The 20,654-nt window shown below is 44.3% G+C and overlaps 1 protein-coding gene across 6 annotated transcripts in view; it reads left to right on the top strand.

The window, feature by feature from the left end:
• The window catches only part of LOC141152643 (UDP-glucuronosyltransferase 2A1-like), a 91,279-nt gene that overhangs the window by 34,482 nt on the left and 36,143 nt on the right, over positions 1 to 20,654 (top strand). For 2 of the 6 annotated variants that reach the window (XM_073637210.1, XM_073637214.1), the window contains exon 3: positions 19,790 to 19,938. In XM_073637210.1, the coding sequence (XP_073493311.1) occupies positions 19,790 to 19,938 (149 nt within the window). Of the gene's footprint in view, positions 1 to 4,180; positions 4,942 to 16,324; positions 17,196 to 19,789; positions 19,939 to 20,654 lie in introns of those variants that run through there. The other 4 variants (XM_073637235.1, XM_073637205.1, XM_073637222.1 and 1 more) reach the window with 4 other exon arrangements.

Here is a 20,654-nt window from a genome sequence, read left to right as displayed (position 1 = left end):
GGAGGTTAGCCTGCGCCAGTTGCTTAATCAGCTCCTCCATACTGCCAGACATCCCTTGCTGGCTGGCAGCCTTCACCCAGGACATAAACGGTTTTCTGTAGCAGTCACACTGCCCCTTGGGATTCGTGCCCGTGCTTCCAGCACCAATTGTAGGGGTTTGGTACTCACTCAGCCGCGGTTCAGGAGGAACAGGAAACGTTTTCATAAAAATGTTCAGGCAGGTTTATTCGGACTTCATAAACCGCTTAGCATAGGCAAAAAAAAGACAGTCTTTTCCGGCACAACAAAAAAAAAAAAAAAGCAAAATGTCCATGCAATGGTGCAGGTTCGCCCGCTACAGGTCAGTGCCCATTTCTCATGGCCTTAGCACAGACCAACACACTGGAGATCCACACATCTCCAGACACAGATACCAAATGAGACACTTGGCCTCCATTTTATTTACAACAAACCACGCCGTGGGGTGGGGATGTGTGAGCAGCCACTCCCACTCATCTCTTATAGCTGCTCGTAAAAACCGGTCCTAATACCTCCTATTAATCCTCTCAGCACTATACGTGCTGAAGCATACTTTTTCGGTTTCACATCACCGAAGCTATCAACCTTGGTGATACATATCTCCCGTTAAGGACCTGTCCAGCAGCCATCTTACATATGTGTATGACAAAACATGTGTAAGTGCAATCATTTTTTGGTAGAAATACTTTATTTTCCAGAACAATTTCAAGGGTGCCAACACTTTCCGCCATGGCTGTATATATATATATATATGCAGCTCACCTTTAGCTGGTGCCATAGATCAGTAACTTTCATAAGCACTAAGAAAAAATGAATTTGATCCACCACAAAGTCCTTAAAATATAAGAAGTTTCTTCTTTATTGAAATATCAATTAAAATCCAAAAGTGACATAACCTATAATACTTCATAGATCTATATCATATCAGAGATAAAAAAACACACTCCTGGTGTTTCAGATCAAAATAGTATTTAATCATGACAAAATCAAGGTAATATGCAAACAACAGAAGAAAAGAGGGTACACCATGCAGCAGTGATCACCCAGAGAATAAATACATATAAATATATAAATTTGTATTAAATATGTATGCAATTTGTCTGGTTTGCATCATATAGAAGGATATGGACAGTGGGGGGCTCACTGAGTTTTTACTTGTGTTTTAAGGTTGTTTTTCGTGGATTATTCTTGTAATCATGCATATTTAATAAAAATGTATATATTTATATGTATTTATTCTCTGGGTGATCACTGCTGCATGGTATACCCTATTTTCTTCTGTTGTTTGCATACTACATTTTTTGGTATACTGCATGTAAATCCCCTTTATTGGATAGGGATATTATTTTTGCATTCCTCTTAAAATAGTGTAATAAAATTTAAATTTAAATTTTAGTTATGGATTTTTTGCCTTTTGCCAATTTGTTAATAATTATATTTACCCTAAGCTGACTTTTTTGAACAGCTTAGTTTGTGTATCGTGACTGAAACGGGGAGAATAAAGTTCATTTTCTCCCCGCAGCGTTAGGCTGCAGTGGGGAAAATAAGTATTTGATACACTGTCGATTTCGCAAGTTTTCCCACCAACAAATAATGGAGAGGTCTGTAATTTGTATCGTAGGTACACTTCAACTGTGAGATAGAGAATCGAAAAAAAATCCAGAAAATCACACTGTATGATTTTTACAGAAGTTTGCATTTTATTGCATAAAATAAGTATTTGATACAATAGAAAAACAAAACTTAATATTTGGTCCAGAAACCTTTGTTTGCAATTACAGAGGTCAGATGTTTCCTGTAGTTCTTGACCAAGTTTGCACACACTACAGCAGGGATTTTGACCCACTCCTCCATACAGATCTGCTCCAGATCTTACAGGTTTCGGGGTTGTCGCTGGACAACATTGAGTTTCACCTCCCTCCACAGATTTTCTATTGGGTTCAGGTCTGGAGACTGACTAGGCCACTCCAGGACCTTGAAATGCTTCTTACGAAACCACTCATTAGTTACCCTGGCTGTGTGTTTTGGGTGATTGTCATGCTGGAAGACCCAGCCACATCCCGTCTTCAATGTTCTTACTGAGGGAAGAAGGTTATTGGCCAAAATCTCGCGATACATGGCCCCATCCATCCTCCTTTCAATATGGTGCAGTCGTCCTGTCCCCTTTGCAAAAAGGCACCCCAAAAGTATGATGTTTCCACCACCATGCTTTACGGTTGTGACAGTGTTCTTGGGGTTGTACTCATCCTTCTTCCTCCAAACATGGCGAGGTGGAGTTGATACCAAAAAGTTCTATTTTGGTCTCATCTGACCACATGACCTTCTCCCATGCCTCCTCCAGATCATCCAGATGGTCATTGGCAAACTTCAAATGTTCCATAAATCTATAATAGGACACATATCTCTGTTCCTTAAAGGGATCCTGTCAGCTGATACATGCTGCCAAAACCGTGGGCAGCATGTGTCAGCTACTGGCTGTACGATCGCAGCCATATACAATGGCATGTAAAAGTTTATGCACCCCTGGTCAAAATTACTGTTATTGTGAACAGTTAAAGGGAATCTGTCACCCCCCTGGGATGTATATGACCTATTAATATGGGCCTACAGGTCATAGAAATGCTAAGCTAGTCCTACCTGTATGTCTCATATTAGTGGTCTTGTTGTTCAGAGATCTTATTTTATAACTTTATGCTTATGTTTCTTCCAGGCCCCGGGCCCGGAAAAGATCCCTGCCTCCTCTCTTCATTATAATACCTCCCCCCTCCCCTGCATGTCACACTGCCCTGTGACGAGCACTTGTGGCACCGTAATCCCGCGCCTGCACCCTGCACTCCCTCCCGCGCCTGGCTTCTTCAAATGGATAATGATCCTAAACACAAGTCAAAATCCAAAATAGACTACCTCAAAAGGCGCAAGCTGAAGGTTTTACAATGGCCCTCACAGTCCCCTGATGGAAGAAAATCCCTCAAACAAGAATTATAACAATGACTCTTGGCTGGCTACAAAAAGTGTTTACAAGCTGTGATACTTTCAAAAGGGGGTGCTACTAGGTACAAACCATGCAGGGTCCCCAAACTTTTGCATCTGCCCATTTTCCCTTTTGTAAATTTTAAAATATAAAAAGTGAAAAACTATATATTATTTTGCCTAAAATACAAAGAAAATGTGTCATCTGTAACTTTAGGCCTTTTAGAGATCATTTCACCTTCAACTTGCTTAACTGTTCACAATAAACTTTTACATGCCACTGTATGTCTGTCTCTGAAATGCTGCTGTCTTTAAGAGAGAAACATACTTTTAATAGCCGCCAGGGATTGAGCCGCACTATTGACTAGTCGTACAGGTGTGTCCCTGGTGGCTTCTCCTCGCCAGCTGACAATGACTGACAAGTCTCTGCCTATACGTGCATGTAGTGTTTCAGAGACAAACATATATCGCTGTGACCATACAGACCATACATATATCAGCTGACAGGTTCCCTTTAAGATCTAGGGAGCCATAATCCTGTCTTATTATCTCTTATCTGCAAAATACTATTGAGAAGTGGATGTATCTAGTAATAATTTTAATTTCTAGTAGGGTAATGGTTAATAATACACAATGTCTCATATTAAATTATACGATATTATACTGATATGAGATCACAAACCTTTCAAATTCTATTATATAAAGGTTATATTTTATTTATAAACAGTATCCCTCTATTCTTTCTATATATGACATAGGATATGTACTTTGACTGAACCACTATTGTGGCATAAAAGTCTATATTCGACAGGGTCTAAGCCACTTGAATCTCTTGTAGAAAGTATATTAAGCTGATATGAGTGAGCATTAACTAAAAACAGCATTTATTCACAAATATGTCTTTTTGGCACCACGTCTCCCATCTCTTCATTGTCTGCAAGGGACACAGTTCCCAGGATTAGCTGAATCATACCCAAGTTGTCCTGATATGCACATTCCAGGGAACGAATGGTGAAAAAACATTAACATTTCTTTGTCTACAAGCCAAAAGTCACATTAAAAGAAACATTGTATGAAGAGGAAGAGACGCTCGAAACATGGCTTCTATTGCTGAAATCCATACAGGGGATTGAAGAATAACTTTTCCCTCTAGTGACGTGAACTTTTGGCCACTCCTGTAAAGTTTGTACTTGTTGGACTGCTTCTGATACCTTACATCACGCTGAATCATCAATATGTACCGTACTGATGTCTTTCTCTTGCTGCTGCCGATATGTTTCCTTCAGACAGTTTCTGCTGGAAAAATTTTAGCTTGGCCAACAGACAGCAGCCATTTTTTAAATATGAAAATAATCCTTGAGGAACTAGCAGAAAAAGGACACGATGTTACAGTGTTACTTCACTCAGCCATTATAATTATGGACACCGATAATATTTCACCTTTGAAATTTGAAAATTTCCAAGTTCCATTCACGAAAGAGAAAACTGAAAAGTTTTTGGATGAATTTTTAACTTTATGGATTTATGATGTGCCAAAAATGTCTTATTGGAAGTTTTATGAAGAGGTTAGGAAGTTCTCAAAAGAACAGCAAATAATAGTAGAACACATATGTAATGGTGTAGTGAAGAATGACTCACTGCTAAAAAGGCTGAAAGAGAAGAAGTTTGATGTTTTGGTTTCAGATCCACTGACTCCATGTGGGGAACTTATTGCTGAGCTCCTTGGGGTGCCATTTGTCTACTCTTTTAGGTTTTCGATGGGGAACTCAATGGAAAGACTATGTGGACAACTTCCAGCTCCATTTTCCTATGTTCCTGGCTCTATGGTGGAGCTTACTGACAAAATGTCTTTTGTAGAAAGACTAAAAAATATGAACTTTTACATATTTCAAGATATCTTATACCATCTTCTCTTTGCATCACAATGGGATGGTTACTTCAGTGAGGCATTAGGTAAGCATGAATGGGAATACTGGGATGTTTGCATGAATGTCATTTACAGTTTTGTTCACACTGCTTGCTCTCCAGAACCCATGTAAGGTTTTCAAAACATACAGTATATGCTACATATATTCACCTGTACATGCTAGATATATACACCTATAAAATACATTTATGACTGTCTCCCATTGTAAAAAGAAATCGGTGAAACACTGTCTAACTATATGTCAACATATTTTGGACTTACATTTGGCTATAAAATTCCATTGGCTCACTGGCGTATACATCAGAAGCACTTATAATATATAGGTTAAGTGTAGAACCAAAGTAACAAAATAGAATGATTATGGTGAAACAATTGTATCAAATTTGATTTTATACTATTGTACCAGCTGATCTTTAGGGTGAGGTCAGATGGAGGGGTACTGTGCGGCCACATATTGATAAATGGCGTATGATTTTTCAGAACCACTGTTTCACCTGTTAAACCATATAGACATTAACAGTCCTGACACTAAAAAAGCTGATCTTGTGCTCTTCCCAGAGTGGTAAATTAAAGGAACCTGTCAGGTCTCATAACACTTTTAAACTGCTCCCATTATGTTTTAGATCCTGTTTCTGACATCACAATAATGTGTTTGGTGTTATATACTTGTGCACATATTTGTGGAAAAAGAAGGTATAAACTGCCACTTGCCTCATGCAGATGAAGCAGTCCGACAAGGCATTTACTTACCAAGACTTTTACTCACTAGTCCAGGTTCATTAGCTGCAATCACGCATGGCATGATTGACAGTCCCTGCACTGCGGTGTCATCTTCTTGGTCCCAGGCAAATACATGGCAGTGCAAAAACTGTCAATCATGCTCAAGAGGGCACGACTCTACCTACTGAGGCCAAACTAGTCTTAGTGATTAGTCTGGCTTCATTTGCACACAGCAAGTGGCAGTCTATAACCTTGTTTTGTACAATTCCCCCCCAAAAAAATAAATAATAAATATATATATATATATTTGAATAAAGGTTTTAGGCAGGTGTGGAAAAGTGGAAAAAATGCTGTAAACGTTTTAAAAATTAGAAGTGTTAGTATTTAATTTTTATCAATTAACAAAATGCAAGTGAATGAACAACAGAGAAATCTAAGCCAAGTCAATATTTGACTTGGTGTGACTGCCCTTTGTCTTCAACACAGAATCAATTCTCCTATGTACACTTGTACACAGTTTTTGGAGAAACTTGGCAGGGGGGTTGTTACAAATATCTTGGAGAACTAACCACAGATCTTCTGTGAATGTAGGCTTGCGCAAAACCTTCTGTCTTTTCATGTAATCCCAGACAAAGTCGATGATGTTGAGATCAGAGCTTTGTGGTGGCCTTATCATCACTTCCAGGACTCCTTCTTCTTCCTTATTCTGAAAGTAGTCCATAATGATAAAGGCTGTATGTTTGGGGTCACTACTACTACTTGTTCTACTGTAGAGTAAATTTGGAGCCAATTTAGACACCAGGATGACAAGGCGGATGGTACAATATCTATCACCTACACAGAACAAGTAGAAAAAGAAGTGTTATAAACTTTCTCAGTAAGTGGGTAGAATTCAAGAATTTTTTTGAAAGCACTCAAAGGAGAGTGAACTTAAACCTTTCAAAGTCCTTCAATAATCTGTTTAGCTGCTGATAACCTATCTGTTAAAAGAGGACCCCTCACAAAGGTGCCAGCAGATAGCTTGTGTAACAAGAAATTTCTGCAACATCAGTGCATTACTGATGATGTTACCAGTTAAGCAAGGTATTGATTTTTATTCACCATGTTTTAAATGGAACTTTCCAGAATAATCCCTAAAATATTCATATGGCCATGTTACTCTATGAAAGATAATGTCATCTATACCTTTACTGATGCAATCTGTTGCTCCCTCGCTGAAAAAAATCATAGTTTTAATTCATATGTAAATGAGGCATAAGTGCCCTGAAAGTGTCAGAGCACTTCTCAAGCCTCTGCCTCCTCATTTGTATTGCCGGTGCAGCCCCACCTTCCTCTGCTTGACTGACACGCTGTAACATTCCTGCTTGCATGGTGCACCACCTCCCACCATGCAAGACCGCAATCTTACCTATCAGTCCAGGCTGCACATTTTGTTTCAGTATCTGCTGTGTCCATGTCTCTTGTCTGACTGCTTAGGTAGTCAGCGCGGCTTCTGCCTGTTTCTTATAGTTACTGTGTGCACAGTCCTAATGCATCCCCAGCCTATTACTGTGAGTCACTGGATACTTAAACCCCCTCCACCCAGTAGGAGGTGCCTGAGCAACACTTTCACTCAGTTTGTCTTTTGCAACTGAGTTGCCAGGTCCTGTCCTGTATCTAGTCTGTTCTGCCCCCCTGGGGGCTGAGTACCCAGGGCCGCTACCTGTATCTCTGACTTCTAGTCTGTTTCCGCCACCCTGGGGGCTGAGTTCCCAGGCTCGTTCCTGTATCTGGTTCCTGGTTCAGTTCCTGTCTGAACAGTGTCCTAGCCCGTTACCTGTTTGTCTCTATGTCCGAACCTTCCCTTTTCCTGCAGTGTCTGAACCTGCACCTAACTCCAACTCGTTGTCTTTGTACTTCTGTTTGTGAGTTGTGTGTCCACTCGCTACTTCATTGTAAGTACCTTGTGTGTATCTGGTTCCGCTCGTTCTGTTTCCCTGCCTCCATATTTACCCCCTGTGTTCTAGCTAGCTTCCTGTATTTTCCAGTCTGTTCCATGTAAACAGAGCCCTGTCCTGTCTGCCTTCACCTTCCACTCTGCTCTGCTTGTTCACCGTTCTGGCGGTTCCGCTCTGCTCCGCTTGTTTACCGCACCTGCGGTTCCGCTCTGCATGTTCACCACTCCGGCGGTTCCGCTCTGCTCCGCTTGTTTACCGCATCTGCGGTTCTGTTCTGCTCTGCTTGTTCACCGCTCCGGCAGTTCCGCTCTGCTCCGCTTGTTTACCGCACCTGCGGTTCCGCTCTGCTCTGCTTGTTCACCGCTCCGGCGGTTCTGCTCTGCTCCACTTGTTTACCGCACCTGCGGTTCCTGCTCTCCTCTGCTTGATCACCGCACCTGCGGTTTTGCTCCGCTCTGCTTGCTCACCGCACCTGCGGTTTTGCTCCGCTCTGCTTGCTCATCGCACCTGCGGTTTTGCTCCGCTCTGCTTGCTCACCGCACCTGCGGTTTTGCTCCGCTTTGCTTGCTCACCGCACCTGCGGTTTTGCTCCGCTCTGCTTGCTCACCGCACCTGCGGTTTTGCTCCGCTCTGCTTGTTCACCGCTCCTGCGGTTTTGCTCTGCTAGTCCACCGCACCTGCGGCTCTGTTCCTGTATCCTAGTCTGTACTGGTCCCTATCCAGCCTGCGTTCATACCTGCCAGTATCTGCCTGTCTGCATTCCAGCCGTGCCTGCCAGTACCCACCTGCCTTCATACCAGCCATGCCTGCTAAGTACCCACCTGCCATCATACCAGCCGTGCCTGCCAGTACCCACCTGTCTGCATACCAGCTAACCTGCCTGTTCCTGCATTTCCCAGTGTGGGTCAACAGCTGTGACCGGGGTCTGACCTGGAGTAGCACCTGGTCCCTCTGCTCGGTTCCTCCCTGGTTCACGGAGTCGACTGAGCCGCAGTGCGACCTTGGTCGGACCGGGTTGATACTTAGTTACGCCCCTCCAGGCACTCCTCGGTTCATGGTCCAGTGGGATCACTAATCACGCTCATGCCAGTCAGTCCGGGCGCGAGCGCAACAGTTTGCTCAGGCCATGGTCCCCGTTGAGCCCCACGGCCCTTCGCTCTCAGAGACATTTGAATTCTTGTCTGGCGAACACGTGCACCAAGAAATTTTTTTTTTCTCAAGCTGAGGTCCAGGCGATTTACGCACCAGCCCAAATGGAGCTATCAGCACTTGTTCCTGCGGATCCACCACGGTACTATGGGGATCCAAAACAAAGCCGTGTGTTTGTGGAGCAATGTATGCTCCATTTCAAATTCTATGCTCACTATTTTCCCACTGATCAGGTTAAAGTAGCATTTATGATGTGCTACCTAGCGGGTGATGCCTTGAAATGGATCACCCCCCTATGGGAAGCATGGGATCCTATCGTCTCTGACCTGCAGGCCTTCCTGGTGGCCTTTCTAATGGTCTTCGATGACCCTAATCCTGAGACTTCTGCTAAAGCTTCCCTTCCCAGTATCCTGGAGCAGCCCCGATGGGTAATGTGTGTAGGTAGCCTACCACTTCTCCAGCCTGAAGAGATCGCTGCCCACACAGAATCCACACAGGATGACAATGCTCCACAGAATACTTCTCTTCCCAACCTCAAGAGGCAGTCCAGACGTGCAAGGCGTAGAGGTAAACCGTCACGCCAGGTTCTGTCCTCCCAAAGACCTCCTGTTCCCCAGCCTGTAGAGGCAGCTTTCCGCACAGAATCCATGAAGGATGACTATGTTCGTCAGGCAAAGCAGAGGCCAGAACTCAGTCACAAAATCGGATTGCGGTCCCGCTGCGGTTGTTTGGGACCCCCTGACGGTCTTTGTCCAGCGAAGGTTGGAGAATCCCAAGACATTAGGCCTATAGGAGAGGCTGCCCTTGGTGTTAGTGTTTCCTCTCCACAGATGACCATGACTGTCTCCGTGGCAAGTGAAGGCCTCGGATTAACTGGAAGTTTCGGGCTTAAAGCCTTGAAGAGTCGGTGTCTGATTCCCGTCCGACAACTCCAGAAGCCGGTTTGGGCATTGTCAGCAGAAGGACGAGCCCTACTCAGAAACAGTCAAAATATGTCTGTACAAATTAAGCTCCAGATTGGAGCATTACACACGAAGAAGTTCACATTCCAGGTGCTGTCTGGTTTACCCACAGGTCGTCCAGAGCCGAGAGATTTAGTGCCCGCTCAGGTCTGGAGATCCTGCATGGTGTTTCCTGGGGGACTGCTGAGGTGTTAGGGGTGTCCAGTCCCCATATCTTCAGGACAGTCAGCAGTTTCTTTTTCTTCTCACCAGATCTACTAGTCGCTGACTCGCTGTGCGCTGAAGTCTCCGAAGGAAGGGAAGTGGAGGCATTGTCCCCACACAGTCTCGACAAATTGTACCAATGATCTGGCTTTAGGCACCGCCCCGCATCGCAGACGTGTCATCTCAGAAACCAGACTGAAGTTGGTCCCTAATCAAGGACCCTCCATCTCTAACAAATCTGGCAATAAGTCCATCAAGGCGGTGGCTACCTCCAAGTCTCTGCACCCTTCCAACCAGGCGGAGGACCTCCAGTTGCCTCCTGAATCCTCCGGGGTGCTACCTGATTACAAATGGAAAAAGACTTTTCTGCACCCTGTACCTGGTACTTCGTCCACTTCATCCTGTAAGCTTGGCAAAGTGTACATCAAGGTGGTGGTTACTCCCGAGTCTCTGCACCCCTCCAACCTGGTGGAGGATCTCCAGTTGTCCCATGAATTCTTTCGGGTGCTACTCGATATTAACAAATGGAGTGAGACTTTTCTACACCCTGTACCTGGTACTTCGCCCACTTCTTCCAGTAAACTTGGCAAAGTGTACGTCAAAGCGGTGGTTAGCCCCGAGTCTCTGCACCCCTCCAACCCGGTGGAGGACCGTGAATCCTTTGGGGTACTACCCGATATTAACAAATGGAGAGAGACTTTCCTATGTCCTGTTCCTGGTACCTCACCCACTTCATCTGTTGCTGAGGATGGCCCGATGGGAGGAAGCATCCTAGTTACCAAGATGATGAGACCAGCTTCGTTCCCTCTAGTGGACAGAAGAGGAAATCTTCTTGAGGAGAAGGATTGGGCTCTAAATTTTCTGCAGAAAATCCTTGCTGGCTGGAGGAAGAGGGGGCGTAAAGGGGGAGGGCACTGTAACATTCCTGGCGGCAATGGTGCACCACCTCCCACCATGCAAGACCGCAATCTTACCTGTCAGTCCGGGCCGCACATTTTGTTTCAGTATCTGCTTTGTCCATGTCTCTTGTCTGACTGCTTAGGGCGTCGGCGCGGCTTCTGCCTGTTTCTTATAGTTACTGTGTGCACAGTCCTAATGCGTCCCCAGCCTATTGCCGTGAGTCACTGGATACTTAAACCCCCTCCACCCAGTAGGAGGTGCCTGAGCAACACTTTCACTCAGTTTGTCTTTTGCAACTGAGTTGCCAGGTCCTGTCCTGTATCTAGTCTGTTCTGCCCCCCTGGGGGCTGACTACCCAGGGCCGCTACCTGTATCTCTGACTTCTAGTCTGTTTCCGCCACCCTGGGGGCTGAGTTCCCAGGCTCGTTCCTGTATCTGGTTCCTGGTTCAGTTCCTGTCTGAACAGTGTCCTAGCCCGTTACCTGTTTGTCTCTATGTCCGAACCTTCCCTTTTCCTGCAGTGCCTGAACCTGCACCTAACTCCAACTCGTTGTCTCTGTACTTCTGTTTGTGAGTTGTGTGTCCACTCGCTACTTCATTGTAAGTACTTAGTATTTACCCCCTGTGTTCTAGCTAGCTTCCTGTATTTTCCAGTCTGCTCCATGTGAACAGAGCCCTGTTCTGTCTGCCTTCACCTTCCACTCTGCTCTGCTTGTTCACCGCTCCTGCGCTTCCGCTCTGCTTGTTTACCGCACCTGCGGTTCCGCTCTGCTCTGCTTGTTCACCGCTCCGACGGTTACGCTCTGCTCCGCTTGTTTACCGCACCTGCGGTTTTTCTCCGCTCTGCTTGCTCACCGCACCTGCGGTTTTGCTCCGCTTTGCTTGCTCACTGCACCTGCGGTTTTGCTCCGCTCTGCTTGCTCACCGCACTTGCGGTTTTGCTCCGCTCTGCTTGCTCATGGCACCTGCGGTTTTGCTCCGCTTTGCTTGCTCATCGCACCTGCGGTTTTGCTCCGCTCTGCTTGCTCACGGCACCTGCGGTTTTGCTCCGCTCTGCTTGCTCATAACACCTGCGGTTTTGCTCCGCTCTGCTTGCTCACGGCACCTGCGGTTTTGCTCCGCTTTGCTTGCTCACCGCACCTGCGGTTTTGCTCCGCTCTGCTTGTTCACCGCACGTGCGGTTTTGCTCCGCTGCTTGTTCACCGCACCTGCGGTTTTGCTCCACTCTGCTTGTTCACCGCACCTGCGGTTTTGCTCCGCTCTGCTTGCTCACCCCACCTGCGGTTTTGCTCCGCTCTGCTTGCTCACCGCACCTACGGTTTTGCTCCGCTCTGCTTGCTCATCGCACCTGCGGTTTTGCTCTGCTCTGCTTGCTCACCGCACCTGCGATTTTGCTCGCTTTGCTTGCTCACCGCACCTGCGGTTTTGCTCTGCTCTGCTTGCTCACCGCACCTGTGGTTTTTCTCCGCTCTGCTTGTTCACCGCACCTGCGGTTTTGCTCCGCTCTCCTTGTTCACCGCTCCTGCAGTTTTGCTCTGCTAATCCACCGCACCTGCGGCTCTGTTCCTGTATCCCAGTCTGTACTGGTCCCTATCCAGCCTGCGTTCATACCTGCCAGTATCTGCCTGTCTGCATTCCAGCCGTGCCTGTCAGCACCCGCCTGTCTCCATACCAGCCGAGCCTGCCAGTACCCACCTGCCTTCATACCAGCCGTGCCTGCTAAGTACCCACCTGCCATCATACCAGCCATGCCTGCCAGTACCCACCTGTCTGCATACCAGCTAACCTGCCTGTTCCTGCATTCCCCGGTGTGGGTCAACAGCTGTGACCGGGGTCTGACCTGGAGTAACACCTGGTCCCTCTGCTCGGTTCCTCCCTGGTTCACGGAGTCGACTGAGCCGCCGTGCGACCTTGGTCGCACCGGGTTGATACTTAGTTACGCCCCTCCAGGCACTAGTCGGTTCATGGTCCAGTGGGATCACTAATCACGCTCACGCCAGTCAGTCCGGGAGCGAGCGCAACACACGCCTAGAGCACTTAAGCCTCATTTGCATATTAATTAAGCAATTTTTCAGTCAGAGAGCAACAGATTGGATCTGGGTGACATTATCTTTCATAGAGCAACATTACCATATTAATAGTTTGGGGGGATGGATCATTCTCACAGATTATGTTTAAATTCCTGAGTCACACGCAGCCACCCTTTTAAGTGTAGGAAGATGACAAAAATTTCCTTGTGGTAGAAGTTGTGGTAACAGGCTCATTATTTAGTAAATCGGCAAATGGTGAGTGTTACTAAAACATAACTTTTAATAATAATGTTAAAAACCATTAATTGCACACACAGAATAAAATAAACCTGTCATAAATAGGTAAGTGACAGTATATTGCCAAACCCACATAAGTTATTATCGGTCCAAAAACACAAAATCACTCACAATTACACTGAGTACTCAGATACAAATACAGCATACAACAGTGGTCAACTTACTAAGGGTGGTCCGCATCTCAGACAGGATCCACCTACAAATAGTTGTCATATATAGTCTATACAAAAGTGAGTGATAAATCAAGAGTGAGGGAAACAAAATGGAACAGTCTCACCCATCTGTTGTTTCCAGAGAAGGTCTAAGCATCTCAAACCATACTGCTGGGCTTCATCCAATTAAAAAGACGACTCCTGCCCTGACAAGGTCAGTCCACATCTGTCCCTATGTAGACAACCATACAAGTGCCCTCCGTGCCTCTCGACGTGTTTCTTTGTTATAGGATCATCAGGAGATGGCAATGCACACATATATGTCAGTACACGGCTCTGGTACTAACAACCCAGTTGTGGATCTGGCAAAAAGAAAGCTGATCAGTGTGTACAGTACAATTAGTGGTTTGTAATATTATTATTAAAAGTTATGTTTTAGTAATACTCACCATTTACGGATTTATTGTTTGATATAATGAGTGGATTAGGAGGTTGTGGCGGATTGAAACCTGAGCATTTCTGATCTACTTTTTGCTATACTTATCATTACTTAGTGTAGCAAGCACCTCATCTTGCTAGGGCCTCATTCAGATGACCATGTTTCACGTACCAACATACCTGTCAGAGGCCTTTCACCCAGTCAAATCAGCTTTCCTGCTTTGCACTAATAAGGGGCAAATACCCCGAAACACGTTTCTGTAAATTAAGTTTCAGATTTGGCATCTTGTCCTAAGTCATGTGGCGAAGACCTTTAATGGGTCAATATTGACTTTAATGACTTTCGAGTGCAACTGAAGATCTGACCCCCGGGTCAGGTCGATATCAGCAGCATGATGAGGTCATGAGATCATGCTGCTGACATCATTCACCAGCACTGCAGAGGCGCGCATTGGTGGTAAGTGCTCCTGTGGAGCTGAAGACATCGAATGTTTATTGTAATGGAGTGTAGATTTAGTGTGGGGGGAGATTTAGTGTGTGGTTGGGGTGAGATTTTGTGTGGGGAGATTTAGTGAGCGGGAGGGGTGGGGGAGATTTAAGGTAATGGGGGTGGGAAAGATTTGAGGACACAAGTTTGGGGTACAAGGAAGGGACACGTGCAGACACAATGTGGGGAGTGGGACAAATTTCAAGGCCCAGTATGAGGAAGATGGGGGATTTTATGATGAAACAGTATGGGAGGATGGGTGCTGACAAAGTATGGTTACTGGGGGATGGGTGTGGACATAGTATGGTGAGTGGGGGGATGGGTACAGACACAGTATGGTAGAGTGGTGGGATGGATGTGGAGACAGCATGATGAGTAGGGGGGTGTGGACACAGTATAAGGAGCGAGGGCGGGGAATGTATGAGGGGGGATAGCTGCAGACACAGTATGGGGAGGATGGGTGAGTACGCCGTATGGGGAGCAAAGGAGGAGAATGTATGTGGACACAGTATGGGGAGTGAGTGGGGGGATGGGTGTAGACACAGTATGGTGAGTGGGGGATGGGTAAGCCAAGGAGGGGGGTGTGACGAGGGGGCACAGTATAGAAACTGGTCTGTATAGGGGGGGACAAAATGTGAGAGGACAGTGTGAAGAGGGGGCCAAGTATGGAAAGGAGAGGGCAGAGTGGATGGCATGTACCATAAGAGGGACAGTGTGGGTCATATTTTGTTCTGGGAGCACAGTGAGGGGCAATTATTTATTCAAGGGCTCAGCATAGGGCAGATATTTTTATTCAGGAGCATTATAATGACACTGCTATTATTATTATTTTATTGTGTCAGGATGTGCTGCACAAGACTGGAGAACATGAAACTGCAGAGACAAGCTGTGAATGAAAAAAGTCATCATGGAGTCTGGACAAGATGAAGAAAAGAAAGAGAACGACTCCAATCAGAGACGTCATCTATAAGGTACCTGTTTTTTGTGATGCTGACATATTTTAACTTATGTTAGGAGCATTAAAGGGGTTATCCAAGTTTGTGATGAGTCTGAAGTCATTCTGTGTGACTGCAGACTTCTGAATTCTCAGTGTGTACTGCACGCTGTCAGGATTCTCTGGTGCTGGCGATTTGCATTCATGCAGTCACGTGCCGACTAAACATGCATGGCCTCACTCAATGAAAATGAATTGAGAGAGGCTGGACACGTCTAGTCAGAATGTGATCAGAGATATACAAATGGCATACTTGTGCTGACAAAACCGTCCACTCTTGCCACTGGCAAGGGAGAATCCTAAAAGTGCTTGTGCTCTGAGAATTCAGAAGCCTGCAGTCACAGAGTGACTGCAGACTTTCATCTCAAACCTGAACAAGCCCTTTAATTATAAAATGTATAAAATGAATCCCTATAGCCAATCCTAACAGCGTGTAATATACTCGCTGTCAGGATTCAGCTCTGCTTGCTGGTTCCACCAGTCATCACACGGCCACTTCACTGATATGCGAATTTCAGACTTACGGTCACGTGACACTTAGCTTTTCTTCCTGCTTCTCTCAGTTTATCACTGAACATTGAGAGAATTAGGAAGAGCAGCTCGTCGGCACGTGACTAAGTGTACAAGTAGCATATGTGCTTGGTGGGAGGAGGTGCTGAACAGAATTCTTGTCTCGGGTGGGGGAAAACCTAGATACACCTCTGGTTCATGGACCAGTTCCCTCCCATTTCCCTGTCACTTCTCTTTCTGAGTCGCAGGAAGACTCTCTCTCTGATAAAGAGATGCTTGATAAAACATCAAAAAATGGCCATTGGTTAATTTTCCCCTCCGTATGCTGCAGACTCGGCTATGTCTCTGCACTATATCTAGATCACAGCCTAGGAATACAGATTTCTCCAATGTCCGCTCCATATCAAGTTCTCTGGTGGTCTTCACAGATGTTCTGGCTCACTCTGCTGGACATTCGAGATTTACAGTTTTTTAGTACTGCAGCAAATGCTGCCATAACAGCTCCAGTCTCCCTCCGGCTACAGCAGGAATTGCTGAGTATACAGGCAGAAATATGGAAGTAGATTATGCATCAAAATAGATTGAAAATTGTGGACTTTGATTCCTTGATTAAGCCATTGAAATGTAAAAAATAAGTTGGGCTGTAGGTGGAGTATCATAAGCAGGAAGCTTGAAAGGAATTGTATCGTACAGACCAGGGAAGTCTTTGCTGTCATGTAATTTCCTGATATACCGTACACAGGCGGACAACGGGCAGAAGAGTGATCTCAAACGCATGTTTGCCCTTTAAACTGTACTGGGATTTCAGCATGTTCTTGGCAGGTATTTTACTACTACTGCATATTAGCTTTTTTAGCACAGCTTCCCCAGAAAAGATTCTAGCATGGCCAACAGATGGTAGTCATTTTATGAATCTAAACAACATCCTTGAGAAACTTGCGCACAAGGGCCATGAGATTACTGTGCTGGTTCATTCAGCCAACATTATCATGGACACTAAAATGACATCTGTTTTAAAGTTTGAAGTGTTTCCAGTTTCATTTGAGAAAGAAAGAAATGAAGAGCTTCTGGAAGAATTTCTGCGCATATGGATTTACGACCTGCCTAATATGTCATACTGGGAATCCTTTACACGCATATATAAGGGGATAGTGGACTCGGTGGAGGTAGAGCGGCTTGTGTGTGGTGGTATTATAAAGAACAAGGTTTTACTAAATAGACTAAAGGAGAAGAAGTTTGACATCCTGGTTGAACTTATTGCTGAGCTCCTTGGAATCCCATTCATCTATTCCTTTAGGTTCTCATTCGGTAATGTGATAGAGAGACATTGCAGTCACATCCCAACACCATATTCTTATGTGCCAGGGACAATGACTGAGCTCTCTGATAATATGTCTTTTGTGGAAAGATTGAAAAATACCATTTTCTATTTATCTCAAGATGCCATATATCAATTTCTTATTGCACCGACCTGGAATCAATATTACAGTGAGGTACTGGGTAAGTATCATTTACACTCTAGCCTTCTCTGTGTTTCATGTATGTATGTATATATATATATATATATATGTATATATATATATATATGCAGCATTTTTTAAATCTGCAGCATGTCATTTCTTTCAGCGCTTCTGCGGCATTTTTTCACCCATAGAAAGCAATAAGAAAGTGAAAAAAATGTTGCAAAAACAGCAACAAACGTTTTGCAGCATTTCTCAAGGCGTTTTTGGTGAATAAAACTAAATGCATTAAATATGTACTGTAGAAAAATCACACATGTATTCCGCAGCCAAAAAAAGCTGCAAAAAAAGCCACAGCGAAACAAGAGTTATGAATGCAGTGATTTTACTTCCAAGAGAGCAGGTTTTGGCTGCAGAAAAAAAAGTAAGCAAAAATGCTGCTTGTGAACATAGCCTAAAAGTTTTGATTCGTTTTTTTTCAGCTCTTGAACTCCAGAGAATATGATGTACATGTGTGGAATGAAACAAGTTCAAATGTAGGACACTGAAGCCTTCTGTGCAACAGTGACTGGCCTCACCTGTGTGCTAAACAAATATTGGAGTAGTCGCAACCCATGGCAGCAAAATCAAAGAGAGAGATAACGTGGCTAGATAGACATTGACCTGTATACAGTATGCCTTCTCTAACATATGCTCCAGAGAAATCAATATGTGAAGAGCTATATTCTCTGTTCAAAGTCTCTATCTCCTTTGATTCTGATAACTACCTCTCTGGGAATAAGCTCCAGCATGTCAGCATTATCATAAGGTGAAAAATGAATGTTTAAGATTAAAGGGAATCTGGCGGCAGGTTTTTGCTATGTAATCAGAGGACAGTATGAGGTAGGGGTTAAAACATAGATTTCAAGGATGTGTCACATGTCTAGCTGTGTGCTGTTTACTTATTCTGAAGGTTTTATCACCTTGTGATTATCATTATCTGGACTACATCAGCTACAGCAGTGTATGCATGCTAAACCGACTCCACCCCCTCCTGTGATAAACAGCTCACTGTCAATAGGATTTGTACACACAGAACTTGGTGTGGGCGGGGTTAGCTTTCTCAGCTCTGCTGCATTGCTAAATCTAAGAACTCAGATTATGTCATAGAATCATAGAATGGTAGAATTGGAAGGGACCTCCTGGGTCATCTGGTCCAACCCCCTGCTCAAAGCAGGATTCACTAAATCATCTCAGACAGATGTCTGTCCAGCCTCTGTTTGAAGACGTCCATTGAAGGGGAACTCACCACCTCTCGTGGCAGCCTGTTCCACTCATTGAATGCCTGCACCCAGTAAACAAAGTGATACATTGCTGGAATCAGGGTCTCTTTTCCTACATCATGCTGCTGTCAGATGGGGTAGCAAAAACCTGCTGACAGATTCCCTTTCAGTTCTACATTAGTATCCATATTAGTATCCTATGTGAATAACAAACTATCATTGACAATTTATTTTGATTAGTTTGTCCTGCAATAGTGTTCTCTATGACCTGAGCACCAGAGGAAAAATGCTTTACACAGAAATCTTCAAATGTTACTTAAATACCCCCATACACATTAGACTAATCTTGGCTGATATCGACGGTTTCTACAGTCTAATATGTATGGGAGCCCCAGCCAACTGATTGTCGGGAAGATGTTGATTGGGCATGTCAGATTTCAGACTGCTGATTGTATTGAGGAGATAAGTTGCTGACCGACCTGCGAGCCTACTATTTTCTTATAGAGAATTCAAGAGAATTTAGCTGAAAGAGTGCTCATGTATATGGGAGAGTCAACTCAGATGGCTACTGGCTGAAGCATTGTTTGGTCATCTAATATGTATGGCGGCTCCAAGTGAGTGAGTAAAAACACGTTTTCATCTTTAAAAAATGGCTAAGTTGTTTTAATAGTTTATCCGTTGAAAAGAAATTCCAACTACTTACGTCCGCCATAAACACTGGATTAAAGTTGATGAAAATAAATTATTTCAACCAAAATGATTGATCGTCAATTGAATATTAAGAATTAACAATCGTTTTAATTGACCAGTCACAGACCATCAACATTTGAAATTAAATTGTCCATTCGGAGGTTTTTTTTAGTCGAATGTGGGACGAAAGATTTTTCATTTAATATTTGTCCATGAGGGATCTTTCATTGGGAAAATAGTCTCAAGTAATAAATAGGTCCAGAATTGGAGGGAAAGCCAGCAAGTCATATTTAATCAGGACGTAAGCTGCACTGCTGGACCTTTTTCCATCTTGAGTTCATTCAGTCCACCTAGCCAAAAATGAGGCAATGTGCGTGAAGAAGATGCTAAGCATATGGTGAACCGGCATTTGTTGTATCTGTTCAAAGCATATTCCCAGAAAGATCGTTCCTTAAGCCCCCGGTAATGGGCAATATGGACTAAAATATGTATAGCTGTGTCAGTCTTACGATCATTCATTTAACAGTCAATCAACTAGCTACATTCTTTACACATTCCAATGCGTATGGGGACCTTTAGACTCAACAAGGTATAATAGCTCTGTAGAATCAGTATTATTTAAGTCTGTGATCCTTTAATTATGTAATACATTTCATCACTATTATAAAATTGCCTTTATTAGGACGGCCAACGACATTATGTGAAATAATGGGGAAAGCTGAAATTTGGCTCATTCGGACATACTGGGATTTTGAATATCCCCGACCACTCCTGCCTAACTTTGAGTTTGTAGGGGGCCTTCACTGTAAACCAGCAAAGCGTCTGCCGGAGGTAAGTGCAGCTCTGACTTTTCTTATGGACAAACGAGACACCTGCTCAAATCTAATTTTTGTGTTAAATTTAGACAGAGTATACACGAAGAAAAACTCACTATAGATACTTTAAAGGGAACCTGTCATGTAAAACAACCTGCAGATATGGGCTTAATCTGCAGGTTAATAGCGTTCTGACACTGTGCAGTGCGGGCATTGAGAGCCCCAATACTAGGAGGAAATGAATTTTATTCCTCCGTGCAGGCTCACTCTTTCAGTCACAGGGGTGGCATCGGTGTTGCTTTAGTCACTGCTCAGTGCATGGTGGCTGCTGCGCTCCTGTCATGGCTCGGTTTGGGGATTCGATCAACTGACCTGTAGATCCATAGTTGGTTACTCTGTCTGCTGAGCTATTGCCTCCTTCAACATGTTTCACCTTACAGGTGTCATCAGGAGATTGAGGCTATAATGATTAATGATGACAATTTATAACCTCAATCTACTGATCACGCCAGTTAGGTGAAACATGTTGGAGAAGCTATGAGATATTTATTTTAATCGCAAGTGTGGCTATATCCATACGTTAGTATATTATTCAATATTAGATCACCGACTGTAGCCGTCGTAGCGTTAAAGATACTGAATTAACATTGATATATTTGCACTGGTAGGTAAGTAGTAGGTTTCAGATTAATAGGGCATTACCTGATACCAGGGTAAATAATATATACCCAC

The sequence above is a fragment of the Phyllobates terribilis genome, unplaced genomic scaffold, assembly GCF_046119375.1.
Source record: "Phyllobates terribilis strain yellow unplaced genomic scaffold, ASM4611937v1 Scaffold_1__5_contigs__length_1240528914, whole genome shotgun sequence".
NCBI classification, from domain to species: Eukaryota; Metazoa; Chordata; class Amphibia; order Anura; family Dendrobatidae; genus Phyllobates; species Phyllobates terribilis.
This window is presented reverse-complemented; position numbering and strand designations above follow the sequence as displayed.